This window comes from Rhipicephalus sanguineus, chromosome 1, assembly GCF_013339695.2.
Source record: "Rhipicephalus sanguineus isolate Rsan-2018 chromosome 1, BIME_Rsan_1.4, whole genome shotgun sequence".
In the NCBI taxonomy this organism is placed as follows: domain Eukaryota; kingdom Metazoa; phylum Arthropoda; class Arachnida; order Ixodida; family Ixodidae; genus Rhipicephalus; species Rhipicephalus sanguineus.
In genome coordinates, this window is record NC_051176.1 from 226299906 (window position 1) to 226313896 (window position 13991).

Sequence of the window (13991 nt, forward strand, 5' to 3'; positions counted from 1 at the left end):
GGCACATGTTTCGACATACATTTAATTATTCGCTTTATATAGCACATCAGCCATTGGAGGCATACATGTACAATCAGTTACTTTTTGTTATTATGAAGATTGGCCTGCAGTGGCCTTATACAGTATGCTACATATGTCAAAATTTGTTCTGATATATCTGTGCCATATTTAAAAGAAAATATGTGTTTGGAGGTCTTAAGAACACTAAATTATGAAGTGCTTAATTAGAATTTTCTCAATGAAGTATGTCGATAATAATTTGAAATGCAACATCTAACAGTAGAATGAAACAATAGAAACATTTCAATTCTGAAATTTGATGTCAGTGCGTCTTCAAGACTGATGCTGCTGTGCTTGTTTTGAAATGCGAAGTTGCGATATGAATCGCTCAGTGTGCTCCCTTTGTTGGTTCAGACATGTAATCATGTCTTTGCCTGATACAGATGTTGACACATGTGAATGTTTTTTTATTCTTTGCCTCAGATTGATGGTCAGATTGTGGCCCAATTGGTGCAGAACTTGGAGCGGTTAGATGAAACAGTTAAAGAGGAAGCAGAAGGTGTCCACAATACCCTTGGTAAGCAAAGGGCTATAGACTGCAATCAAGCTCTTGTTTGTAATGTTATGTTTAAAAAGTTTTATTCAATGTTCATTTGCTCAGGACTTTTTTTATATTGTAATTATTTCTGAAATTCGCTTTGTCTCCTCTTGTTTCTTTTTCATATTCATAAAAATTACACTCAATAGTTGTACCTCATCAGTCACATCAGGCATACACACATTATATCGGTAAAAAACTAAAAATTCACTATGCATACGTGAAAGAAACACAGGCAGGGTGCCTGTGACATGTCATAAAAATGTCTCCTGAGCATTTTGGCGTGGAAAAAAATTTAAACACTCTCTGCATCGCTGCGAATAAACAACCATGTGATTGGTTTTATCAGATGTGATTAGCACATTGGCTTCCCGACTGTGGTCCAACCAAGCCATGGACAAAACACACGTGCAACTTCTGTGGGTGTGATTTCAAGTTGCTGTTTTGGGGTATCACAGCCAACAGAATTTTCAGACATGGAGGGTACCTCACGTACTCCTTCACTACAGCTGTCAGTCCAACTGGGGCCTGTACTATAATCATATGCCTAAAAGCACAAATAGTAGTGCTCATCATTGAGAATGTAATGACGTTGGGCTTTGCACAATGGCTTGTGATCAGCCACTCTGCTGGCCACACTGATGAGGTCACCAGGCTTAACTAAGCAGCACCGCTTGATGGCAGTGGGCATGGTGGTTATTTTATTCATGGTTTTCATGTTTGGGATGACGCTCGCGCAACTTGTGCCCTGGCATGCAATCGAAGCTTGCAGCACTCCACTGGCCCAGCCACGATACGAATAGCAGTCAGCCCTATGCAGTCCCTATGAATCATTAACGCTCTTGCCCTTGGCATATATTATACCGCATTCTGTCAACCCACTTTCGTGAGTACTCACTGGCGGCACAACAAGTGCATGTAGCCATTTGCTCCATATATTTTATTTTAACTATTGAACACTATCGCACTTCTTTTACCATAACCATAGGGCAAACTTTCAAATTACAAACACTGTGCGAGATGAAAAATTCTCGAACACGGGGTGTCGCTGGAGCCAACGTTTCGACAAGCAGTCTTGTCTTCTTCGAGGCTGCAACTGAAAAGTTGCAGCCTTCGAGCTCTTCAAGCTTCCATCTCCTGAACTTCTGCCTTATTTGAAACACTGCATGAAGGGCTTCTGAAAATGCACTGAAAGAGTTAGGCCAGCTAATTCTATTTGCTGTAATTGTTCAATTACAGTAGGCTCCCGTTAAGACGAACTCGAAGGGACCGCGGTCATCTGTTCGTCTTATCAGAAGTGCCCTCAAAAAAAAGACATGCTAACATGCCAAGTGCATCCAAATATGTTACTTGAAAACACTGAATGGAGTAGACTTACAATGGGGGCAAAAAGACAAGAAAAAGTATTTATTTGGCTCATCTAGATAAAAACTATGCCTTCAAGCAGAGTATTTACACAAATCTTACGAGCACCCGATTTCGCGTGTTCAAAAATAAAAATGCTGGTGAAGATGTTTGCTACCACATTTTAATGATAAAACTGTAACACGCTCCTATGTTGCCGATTAGAAAAAAAATTAGAGACAAGCACAATTTTCCTTCAAAGAATGTAAAATTTATTGTCCTGGCAGTTCGTTTTCTTCTGTGAGCCTGTTTTGCTGGCTCTAAGATCTCTTCTGGATACGCCTCAGTCGCGTGCTGTTGCCTTGAGAAAGTCATTATACGCTGAGTTGCTTAAGAAAATCTGCAAGGTTTTCTTCGAGGTCCGGATATTTTCCCGTTTTCGGCCCGTAGTAACTTTTCCTGATCGACGTGCAGCTGAAGATATCCCATCGGGCTACTCATGGTCACAAGCCTCGCCACGAAAAAGACAACGCAGCTATATTCACTGTGCAAAATAGCCTTCCCCTGTCGTGCGCTTCCATAATCAAAATGGCTTATCACAATTTGCACTTCACTGGGAACAGATACAACGCACACAGGTCCTACGCGAACCAACGCGAACCGACCACAAAATGGCGAGGCGGTAAATGCAGGAGAACGATCCTCAGGTCACGTGGGCATAAAGTCACATGATCAAAGCGATAGCTCATCTAGGTACATCTTCACCTAGGAGCACAGAGTGTGTCTAGGGACGGTTTAGGTACAACCACCGAACACGCGGAACACGTAGTACAATCGCGTGGTGCGTGATGGGTGTGTGTGAGAGGCATGAACGGGGTGGGCGTGTGTCCACAGCTTCCGAGCTAGTTAAGTTGCGTTAATTCATTACCACTTAAAACATGGCAGGCCGTTTCAAGCACGTCTTCACTAGCACTGAAACCGACTCTTGGGAAAAGAAATACAGGCATGCAAGTGAGGTGTGAAAACGCAATGTGAAGTGCTAAATGTTGAGAAAGCGCCTATATGAACCAAATGTACTGGCAACAGCTAGGATGAGGCATTTTCATTGGTGTCATGTGTGCTGACTCTACGTAGTTTCCGTGAATGGTTTGAGAAGTGTTTTGCGTTTTTTTCCCTTCATGGGGGTATTGCATGAAGCTGCACACATTTTAAGTGTCCCGTAGAAATGCTTGTACGCAAGAAGAGTAGCTTGGGCTTGTTCGTGTACATACATAACGCAAGCGGAATAGCTCACACCGAGGCAGGGACGGTGTAAGCAAGTCGACACGAGAGCATGTGTTGTCTTGCTTGCTCCGTCGCTGTCTCAGTATGTGCTATTCCGCTTGCTCGTGCTAGGTCTAAGTTATTGGCAGATGCGGACATGTGCGATATATGTATTTTGCAGACGTGAGTACTAGTAGCGCAGTGCAATAGAAAATGTCTAAGGTAGTGCATCTGATGATGCACAGACATAACAAGTGCTTCATGACCAGTTTACTTTGAAGGACTTCATACATTACGCCTTGCTCCCGACACAGTTTAACCGGCTGTTTACTCCGGTTGTTTACTCCTTTGTTTTTGCTGTTGCCAAGGCCTCTTCTCCGTGGACATTTTTTATGTGCCTTTTTAAATTGCTCGCATTTGAAAAAGCCTTGTCGCAGAAAGTGCAGATCTTGTCAAGTCTCGTGGAGGTGCTAGCGCGCGCCCCGGCGCTTTCGCTGCCGTCCATCGAGAGCGTCCGACAGGAGAAAAGAATCGCTCTCCGCTAACTCGGGAGACGGGAACGCGAGGCTGACTTGTTGCGGGATCGGCAGGAACTGTAGGTAAACTGGGAAAACTTGGCATCGCCTCATAGGGTATAATCGAGCTCTTGATTTCTCTCGTGGTTGACGCTGCACCGTCCCTAGAATTCCCCAGAAAGCGATGTTATACGGAGCGGTGACGTCTGCATCGAACTAGCCAATGAGAGCGAGGATCACCCTCCTGGAGTTACCGCTTCGCCACAAAATGTGCTCGGCCGCCATTGTGTGATGGCGATGACAATGCACCTGACCCCTCTGACTGGAGTGCGCTGCGATCGATCGTGGTTTCGGTTTCGGTTTCGTACTCGATTGTAATGCACAGACCATTTTTGTTCCTGTTGTCGCTTTCTTTTTTTTTCCCCACTCCCCTTGCGTTTGCCCCTCAGACCAAGGCGGAGGGGCCCCAAGCTCTTGTGTTCTTCAGTTCTCCTTTGTATTCCAGCTGGGAAACCGGAGACCGGGGGGAATACAAAAGGACACAATGGCTTGGGGGTCCAAGTTGTAAATCCCCCACTCTTTTTGTTGCTTTCTTTGCTGATAAAGCCCACACCTCCCCCACCCACAGGCTCGGGGTGAGGGGGGAATACCGGCTTTATCCGCTGACCTAAAGTCCCTCTAGGGGGACTTTAGGTCAGCGGATAAGCTTTAGATCTAGGGACTTTACGCTGACCGGTCTTCTTGATTTATCTCGCGCCCTCCGCGTCCATCGGCATCTTTGCTACAGGAAGCGCTTTTTTTTAAAGTGCGAATGCACTTTATAAGCGACCCTGAATCCGCCGTCATCCGCGCTCCTCCTCCTCCCCCTAGCAACGGCGCGAGGAACGGAGAGGAGCGTCTGTAGCAACGGCGCAGCGACGTCACACCCCACGTGACTGCGCGCGCTCCGCCCCCTCACCGCGGTTTGAGCGGGCGCGCGCCGCTCCCCGCACCGCTCTTCTAGGTGGCATTGGGTGCAGTGCTTCGCCGCTCCTTCTCTCGCCGTTCGCTCTCTCTCCTCCCTGCGCCCCACTCTCCCGTCCGCTGGCTGGGCGCCTCTCAAGAAGAAATGTGTGCTCGAGACGCCGCTGTGAAACGCCAACGGCGACCACAAGGCTGAGATTATGGCCGTCAGGTACAATGACAACACAAACAGGTGCTGATGAATGTGTAAATAAATGGTTACGGTACAAATCCTCGTCTCGTCATTAATTTACGCCATTAAAATTACTGCGCCGTGTACTCTCGGCGCAAGAAATGCATTCGCATTTCCTCACGATTCCCTTCGGGGAGGTGGAGGCATTTTTTCATCTTTTTTGCTTTATCTCGGTCGCCTGAATGCCTCCACCAAGACTGCAGTGTTCGTTTTGCAGAATCGCTAGCGTTGTTGGTCACCGCGAAAGTTCGTCTTAACAGAAGAGTGCAGTTGGGCGGTTCGTCTTAAGCGAATTTTTTTTGCATTGAGTCTATGGGAAACCAAACAAATGGTCCCGTGTTGTTCGGTATAAACGAGAATTCGTCTTAACCGAGTCCGTCTTAACGGGAGTTCACTGTATAAAAAATTTTTTTAACACGAAAGTGTTTTATGCCGGGGTCCACCACGGCTCCACTGACGCATTTCCGTCACGGATATGACATTGTAAAATATAAAGACTAACATATGGCAAAGAAAAAACTATGAAAAAGTTCCATCACCGGGAGTCGAACTTACGACCTCACGATCGCCAGCGCGCAGCGCGAAACGACTCCGCCACAGACGGCATGTTCTCTGCCATGCTAACGGCGAGCTATTTATGTATACCATTCGCCGGCGGCGGTACTCAGAGATAGGCGGTACAGCGTGTGTTTTAGTTATCACTAGCGAGATGGCGCGAAGAGCGTAAAGAAGAGCGCGCTTTAAATGTTGTCCCCCACGCGGATTAGCGCGTGCCTCGACAGGGCGTGGTCGCTCATGCGGGCGCTTATCTCATGATCTCGGTGGTTTGTACGTCTTGCGCTCTGCCTGCAAGTTTCCGTTGAGAGCACGAAGGTCACCGCGCTCACTGCAGCGGCCGCTTTTGCGAAAGGAGCGCGCTGCTCACACAGAAATAAGTTGCAACTGTGATAGTTCGCGCTCATCCTGTGTATGTTCGTTCCGCGCGTCCTTTCTGCTTGAGCAGCGCATTGCAAGTTTCGAGCGGCTTGCCGTTCTTCGCATAACATTACAATTTGATGCTGTAGCATTCATTCCTTCGCGCTTGTGGCGAAAGTATGCACAACAAGCGCTCAACTACTTCTGTGAAGACACGTTGCACTTTCGTGTTATACCGATTCCTATGACAGAGGGATCAGCCATGTTTTTTTGTTGGGCAGGAGGAGGAAAATATGTAATAGATTACTGCTTATTAACTGCTTAGTGATATTTTTGAAGCAGTGATTGATCACTGTAATCAACTAGAATTTTTAATGAAGTAATTGTTTTTCAGGATGTGTAGAAGTCTGCCTGGGAATCACTGCCAGCAATTCACTATTCAGCACTGGTGTTCTTGCTCATTGTGTTCGCTTTGTGGATCGTATGCATGATGAGTGGTTGTAAGCATGGACACTTACTGTTCAAATTAGGCTTTTAAAACTCGCACGTAGTTTCATCCCACATCATAAAAATCACTGACCCGGTTCTTGCATTTCTCTGGCAGCCCATAGTGCGTAATGTGCAGACAGCTCAATGTATAAGGTAGACCACATCCCTACCCTTTGGCACCCATTCTGTCACTGTAGCAGAACACCGGTTATCTGCCCTACACATTACATGGCTGCTCAGCTCCATTTATTCCTCTTTATGCCAACTAGAATATCGGCTACTCCAGTTCGCTCTTTAACAAACACCTGTCTTTTTTTCCTACCCTTTTTTTTTTCATTGCTCTCTGCATGATCCTACTTTTTCTCGAGTTTCTGACCATGTGTTATATTGGTAGAATGCAATGATTGGGCACTTTTCCAGGGTGCTGGCATGAGAAAATTACAAACAGGTCAAAATTAGTTAAAATAGTAAGGGCTACACTTAAGTGGTATTTTGTGATTTAGTGATATGAATGTACAAAATGCATATCCTGAATTTCTTTTAATGTTTATCTACATGCCACATTATCGTTACTTTTTTTTAACTCTCCACAAAAGTGGCGATCTTTGAACATTTTCGTCTGTTACGTTATAACTTTTTTTTTGTCTTTGCAGCATAGTTTCTGGGAGCAGCATTTTGTTGTCTGCAATTTGTTGTTTTGTTGTGCTGCAATGTATGTTAGGATAATATTTGTAGCTTATGTAATGTTTTTTTCTGAGACCCATCAAAACAAGACCATTTTTGTGCGATAATGAGAGAGTGAAGAACTAACTCTGCTCATAATTCTGCTTTAGACTGTTGCAGTGTTCTCTTATACTGACGACTGCAAGTTTCAAATTTGGCAACTATTTCAGCTATCGTAGAAAATTTGGCTGAGTTCCGGCCAGAATTGAGCATTCAAGCAGCACAGCAAGGACTTCTTGCCTGGATATTAAAACGGCTGAAGGTGAGTAATCTATGCAAACTTTGTGATTGATTGTGTCGGTGGACCCCTGCTCATTCAAATCCACTTACAGAGCCAGCCAAGCTTTTTATAGACCAGAAGAAGCTTGTGAAAGTGCACCAATACCAAGCAACCTGAAATAGAAACAGAATTTATGGGGAAAATGCAATTTTATGGGGTTATACTTTGGCAGTAGGAAAGCTTGTTCATATGCTTTCTTCTCTCATTCTTGAAGTAGAGCACTGCAGTCTTTTCTTCCATCATGTGTGTCATGCTCTCCAATACGCGTGTAATGCACTTCTCACAATGCAGAGAAGTGCAGAGTTCACAATCTTACCTACTTTTATGTCTAGCACTCTGCAAGTTCAGGTGAGAGCTTGAAACGATGCTTGTTCTTTTTAAAATAATATTTCCATACTTGTTAAAGAAACACGTGGGAGTTGTGAAGAAAGAGAAAAGAGGAATCATATTTCAATGAATCATTTCATTATTAGTGACACTGTGACATAATCACCTTAGAAACCTTGATGTGACCAACCATTCTGATTGCCAAATCTCCCCCAGAGGGGTATGTGATCACCCAGAGCAGTTGGTTGCATTTTCCTCGCTACAACCATGGGATGAACAAAGCAAGACGTGTTAAATTGTTTACGTCTTTCGGTGCTTATATTTTTCCCAGATGAATAAACGTGTCGGAGCTTGCATTTCATTTCTCGAAAATTTAGCACTCGCTACTTTCATGTCAAGAATGCTGTCACACTGATAACACGCATGCTGTTTGTGTCAAAGGTGGGCCTCAAAGGGTGTAAACCATTTCTAAACCCCATGAGGTTAACTGTCCTTGTTGTACAGCTGCAAAAAAAATTAAATGCATTCAAGGTCTTCCCAATCTCGTTTGCTGTTCCTGAGTTTTTTTTTTTTGGCATTATATGTGATACCTTTTTCTGTGCAAGTAATTGAGATTTTGACCATGATGTTCTACAGTAGTAACCAGTGTGTGATGGAGTGCTGGCTCCCTCACCTGCTGCAGTTTTTAGGTGGTGCTGAATGATCACCCAGTATAGTGTACGATGCCTATAAGAACATTATTTTAAGTTGTTTCTTGAGTGAAATAACACCTTTTAGTTTTTCGTAATAGGTGAATTTAGAAGAAATAATAAGGAAGTCCATCTTTCTATAATTACAAACACGGCATTGAAATATCAGTTTTTCTACCTGCATTGCTTACCATGTGCATGTGTGAAGGGAAGGGGGTGGGGGTTCGTCTATTTCATCATTTATTTTTTTGCTTTTGACTGTAAGACTGGGCTGGATGCGCAGGCATTGAAAGTTTGCACATTGAGAGACAAAAAACAAGGAGTACAAAAGACTTTTTTTCTACTCATTCAGTTGTGGAGACCGGGAAGGGACGCGACTGTCTCCACTGCTGCAGCGAACAAAGACGCTACGGCCGGGTTCGTCGACTCTCTATCACGGCGCAGAAAAGGCACTCGAGTCAGGTTGTCAACAAACACGGGTTTATTAGCCAAAGATGCAGCACAGTACAACAGTCACGGGCTTGCAGGCTGTAAAGGGAACTCCGCAAGACTGATTGAGTACGCTTGCCAGTGGCGCTACGACTATCACACAAAGGGCAGCAGTCAAGCACACGAATGAGAAGCCGTCTGCCAGGGCAGCGCGTCAACCTCTCGTGCAGGCCTGAGAGCATCTGACGCGTGCAAGCCCGCGCCAGGCAGAAGCGAGCTCTTGGGGGAAGGGGGTTGTCACTGGCAGCCAATGAGGACCGGAGAAGCACAGTGACGTAGGCTAGCACAGTGTGCCGCGAGCATTTTTCAGACATGCCCGGACACGTGGTTCGTGCGGGGAAGACCAACGCATGGCTCGCATCAAGCAAAAAGGCCTGGCGGCGTAGCCACAGTAGCCTTATCGCCGATTAACGACGGTTCCCAGCGCTCGAGCTGCACGGGGCCAGCACACGCGCCAATTGGGGAACGAGGCGCCAAAGGGGATGGCGCGCTTGTTTCGCACACAGTTGACATCAGAAGTCTAATGAATGTTCTCATTAGTGAAGCACAAGCACTCGGTTGGTTCCCCAAGTCGTTTATTTGGCAGGATGCGTCTTCAGTAGTAATGAAAGCCGTGAAAAATTTATCAGCACGTCAGTGCTGTCAACAGTGTCGTAGAGGATTTCTTGCATGAGGCCATTGTCAAAGAAGTTAGTCATCATTGCGCATGCTATATTTTAAAATTTTTGGTAAGTCATGGAATGTTCAGATCTGTTATTGTCCTTTTTACTTGTTGCACCGGTTAAGTAGACTGGTCATCCTGATCACTTTGTTGTTAAAATAATAGACATCTAGAGTATTAGGTTGCAAGTTGATGGACATGCAGGCATTTTGTTTTTATTATCTGCATGCCAAAAGGTTCATTATTTTGGCACTTATTTCCAGGCCAAGATGCCTTTTGATGCCAATAAACTCTACTGCAGTGAAATTCTCTCCATCTTGCTTCAGAATCATGAAGGTAAAAGTACCTTTTCTCAACTTCATTTCTCTCATTTCCTCCTGGCCCTAGTGGCAGCATTTTTATGGGAGTGAAATGCAAAAACCCCTCAATTACTTGAGATTTATGTGCACGGTGAACTTCAAAGAAGCCTGATTGGTCAAAATTAACCTAGAGTTCCCCACTACAGCATGCTTCATAATCCGGTCATGGTGTTACAATGTAGAATCCTAGAATTTAAGGGGTTCTTTTTTAATTTTCACACTCTAAGATTTTGTTCCCAGTTGATTTATGGACTTGGCTGTCGGGACACTGTTGCCGAGTTCAAGGTCACTGCAAGTCGTTGCTGCTATTAGCAGGTCGCACCACAGAATCATGTTAGAATCAGCATGCTTCTTCAAAATAAGAGATAACAGAGTCCTACACCTATTCAAATTATTTGCTTTGAAAGTATTCAAAGCTAATTTGTAATTACTGTTCGCATCGAAAAAAGAACTGATAGTTGGACTAGCCTGAATGCTTGCAGTCATTCATACTACTTTTTTATTATTATTTTTTTTTTACAGAGAACAAGAAGCTGCTTGGGGAAATTGATGGTATTGACACATTATTGCAGCAGTTGTCTGTGAGTTTGTGCCTTGCTTTCCCCCTCTTTGAGCTCAGAAACCTAAAACTCTTGTCTGTTTTTTTTTTCTTTGCTGTTTCTTTTTTTTTTTTACTTTTTAAAATGTCTCTGGATAAGTTCACAAAGTTTAATTAAATGTTATTGCTTCGCACAGTTCCAGTCCGTTCCTGTGTACTATTGTGCTCTGTTTTGCTTTCTTGATGCATAATACAACAAAGTTTTATTGGTCACAATACAAAGTAAGAACACTTTTCTGGGGGAAAATGGCCCTAAATGTCTTGAATATTAACACTTCAGAATTTTTACACCTTTCACTTGGATATGCCTATGTTCTATATTTATTCTGCATTATGGTACTCACGACAGGGAATTTTGCACACGAGTTCTGGGCCTTAGAACCACATATATTTTTAGGCGTTCTTCTCATTGCTATCCCCTCTTTAGGCAACACACAGCACTACCTCGTAAGTCAAGGACCGATATTTCGGCATGCCCGGCGATTCGGACGTATGCGCGATGCTGTCATGCACTGCACTGAGCCAATTTGCAGGGACGTCTGCAATTTCATACGCTGAAGCATTTTGCCATCTGATGTTGTAGACATTTTGCTGTGATTAAAAGTCCAGCACTCTTGAACCAGCACTCTCATGTGACTGGTGTAGTTTTGCATGTGGTCGTGCACACTGCAATGCTGGGACTTTCCAAATTCGCTACCAAACTTCTTGCTGTTCGGTGCCGCATTTTTTTTAATGTGAAGGATTAAACACTGTCAACAGTCATGCCAACTCTGCCTTCATCTTTGCGGATGGCTTGAAACATGGAATGCACAGCGAAGGTCTAAATATCATTACATAATGCCACTTTCCAAAGTCGGCTTCGTTGCAACTCGGCAATGTTCTGCGGTCAAGCATACCCAACGTATTACAGTGAAGCATACCAAAAGTGGAAAGGGTTCATTGTCATCAGGACAATATTTATTTCTTAATGGCACATGCATGTGCCCACTATCTCTTGTTACAATTACAAGCACCAAGCCACCTGATAAGTGTATTGGCAGTCCTTCAATGCTATTTCGAATGTAGTGATAGTGATTTGGGCTGTTAAGAGCTGTAAGAAGGCATGTACTCATTTTCTTTTGGCCGATTTTGCAATTCCTGAGGAGTGAAAAATCTGACGTTGACTGTATTATCTTCTCCATCAGTGAATGTATAATCAAAAAGTGGCCATTCGGCTTTAATTGCATTACGCCTCAAGCTAGCAGTGCGCTGCATGTGCTTGAATTTATTTCTTTTTTTCGTAACAAATGAATGTCAATGTTTGCTCAGAATGTTGCTCATAATGGTAGTAAAGTCAAGTGTTGTGAGAATGATTGCTAGGAGTTTGTCGAGGAGCGGTACAAGAGAAGAGGATGAAGAGCATGTGCCCCATTTGCTAGCCTCTTTGCTCAGGCAGTGCACATTGCAGTGCAAACAGGCTAACCAATGGCTAGCCTGCTCGCACTGCTGTTTGCTAGTCTCTTGGTTATATCAATTAGTGGAGCCATCGCTCTGGAAAAGCATTGATCGCAGGTTCAAATTCCGGACCAGGATGAATTTCACATCAATTAGGAAGCTTTTCGTTGAGAAATCTGTCTGGATTTTCTAGCAGCTCTGTGCTACAAATAGGTGGATGCCAATTTTCTTTCATAGCCCTTCCTCCACCTTGTGGGATTCCTCAGAATGGATTTGCCATGTAACTAATACTGTGTTGTATCATGCTCTTTTAGTTTTCTGATAGCTGGATATACCCTTGAAATGAGGCATGAATAACCAAATTTACTTTGTTACCTCCTATAATTCATTATGTACATTTTTATTATGGCAAGGTTCAACAGTATTTGGACCTGCCACAAAGGAGTTACAGTAGTTGTTTTTGTTTCAGTAACATGTTGAGTATGGTGTGCGGCTTAGCATGTGCTTTCCTGTGTGGCTTGCTTATGCAGTACTTCAAGAGGCATGACCCCAACTCATCAGATGAGACGGAGATGATGGAAAATTTATTTGGTGCCCTCTGTTCAAGTCTTATGTGTGCACCTAACAGGGAGCGCTTTCTCAAGGGTGAAGGCTTGCAGCTGATGAACTTAATGCTCAGGTGAGCATTTTTTATTAGCACTGCATGCTACTTGTGCATGAAATTGAATTAAGGATATTTTTTACGATTGTTTAAGCCTTATGTCATTGGAGTAATTGGTTTATTATATTCTTAAAAAAGATTGTATGTCATATGTTCCTGTGTAGGAGGCACACTCCTAGGTCTGGGTCCAAGTGTAATAAAGTAATACAACAGAAAGTCTCCTTGTGCAATCCGCATCTCACCCTACTCACTGTAAGGCATAGAGGCATATTTCAGTCACAGCGTATGTATTTGGACATCTCACTGCTTTTACAGTCAACAGTCCATTAATGGAAGCTCCTACACTTGAAATGTTGATCAGTTTGAAATTTGTCTAGATACCTCCTCTTTTCTCCCATTATGCTTGCATATTGTGTGGATGTATATGTTGATGCAGTATGAGCTGAGAGATCTTTCTGTATACGATGCCTGCCACTGTATGTTCCACTGAGTACATGCACACCAAGACTTTTGCACGTTGTGTGTGCATTTGTGCTGTAATTGTTCGTCACTCCTAAACCACCTGAAATACGTGTTCGCACTGTCAACTATTCATGTATATACCACTCCACTTGAATTGCATGCAATAACCTATGCAGTTTTCTCTCCATGCAGTTTTGTTTAGTGTCGGGGTGTGCATACCCACATTCACTTGACTGTTTCTGAATCGCATGTTGGGACGAACTCCAGCTGTGCCTGCTCCACAGAAACTTACCATTGATAATTAACCAGGTAGAGCAATTGATGCTAAAATAAAGACATCTCAAGGTTGTTATAGTATGCAGTGACAAGTACCCCTGTTTTTCAAAGTAGATACTTATTTATTATGTCATGCAGCCTGCCTTAGTAAGTGAATGCTCCGTGAAGCCTCATTGTCAGCTCAACACATTACGTCTGAGATGCAGTGCATTGGCCAAATATGTTTGTGCATTTGCATGTGCTGCTGTAGCTTTGCCTGCACTGAACACACACTTTGACATGAGTATCACATGTTGGGCTGACACTTGTTTTTTTTTTTTTTTTTGGCTTCAGTTGTGTAGTGCGATGCTGTGTCCTAATATTTCCTTCCTCCATGTTTTACATACAAGCGACGGTGCTGTAGTTGTCCTACCAACTAAGTTGCCCCACGGCAAGCAGAGGCGGCTTAATTTGTTTTGCGTGCACTGCTTTCATACCTAGCCGCCATAGCTTTCGCGTGACGCCTGGCACTGCAATGCGCAGTGTTAATCGCTGGAAGCGCTTGTTACCCATGAGCTTCAGTGATCTTCAAGAGCTGCACCTGATTTCAGGATGCTTTTGCAATCATGAAATCAGCCACTGGCCATGTCAATCCCTTCAACTATGCAATTTGCCAAGAAGAGAGCAAGCTTTTTTTGGCTGTCTGTGCAGCGAAATTGCAAATTCCCTGTTGC

The 13991-nt window shown here is 43.9% G+C and overlaps 1 protein-coding gene across 2 annotated transcripts in view; it reads left to right on the top strand.

Annotated features, from left to right (window-relative positions):
* The window catches only part of LOC119373468 (beta-catenin-like protein 1), a 50402-nt gene that overhangs the window by 18853 nt on the left and 17558 nt on the right, over positions 1-13991 (top strand). For both annotated transcript variants that reach the window (XM_037643503.2, XM_049419922.1), the window contains 5 exons: positions 484-577; positions 7213-7304; positions 9752-9824; positions 10370-10428; positions 12410-12558. In XM_037643503.2, coding sequence (XP_037499431.1) covers positions 484-577; positions 7213-7304; positions 9752-9824; positions 10370-10428; positions 12410-12558 — 467 coding nt within the window. The remainder of the gene's footprint in view (positions 1-483; positions 578-7212; positions 7305-9751; positions 9825-10369; positions 10429-12409; positions 12559-13991) is intronic.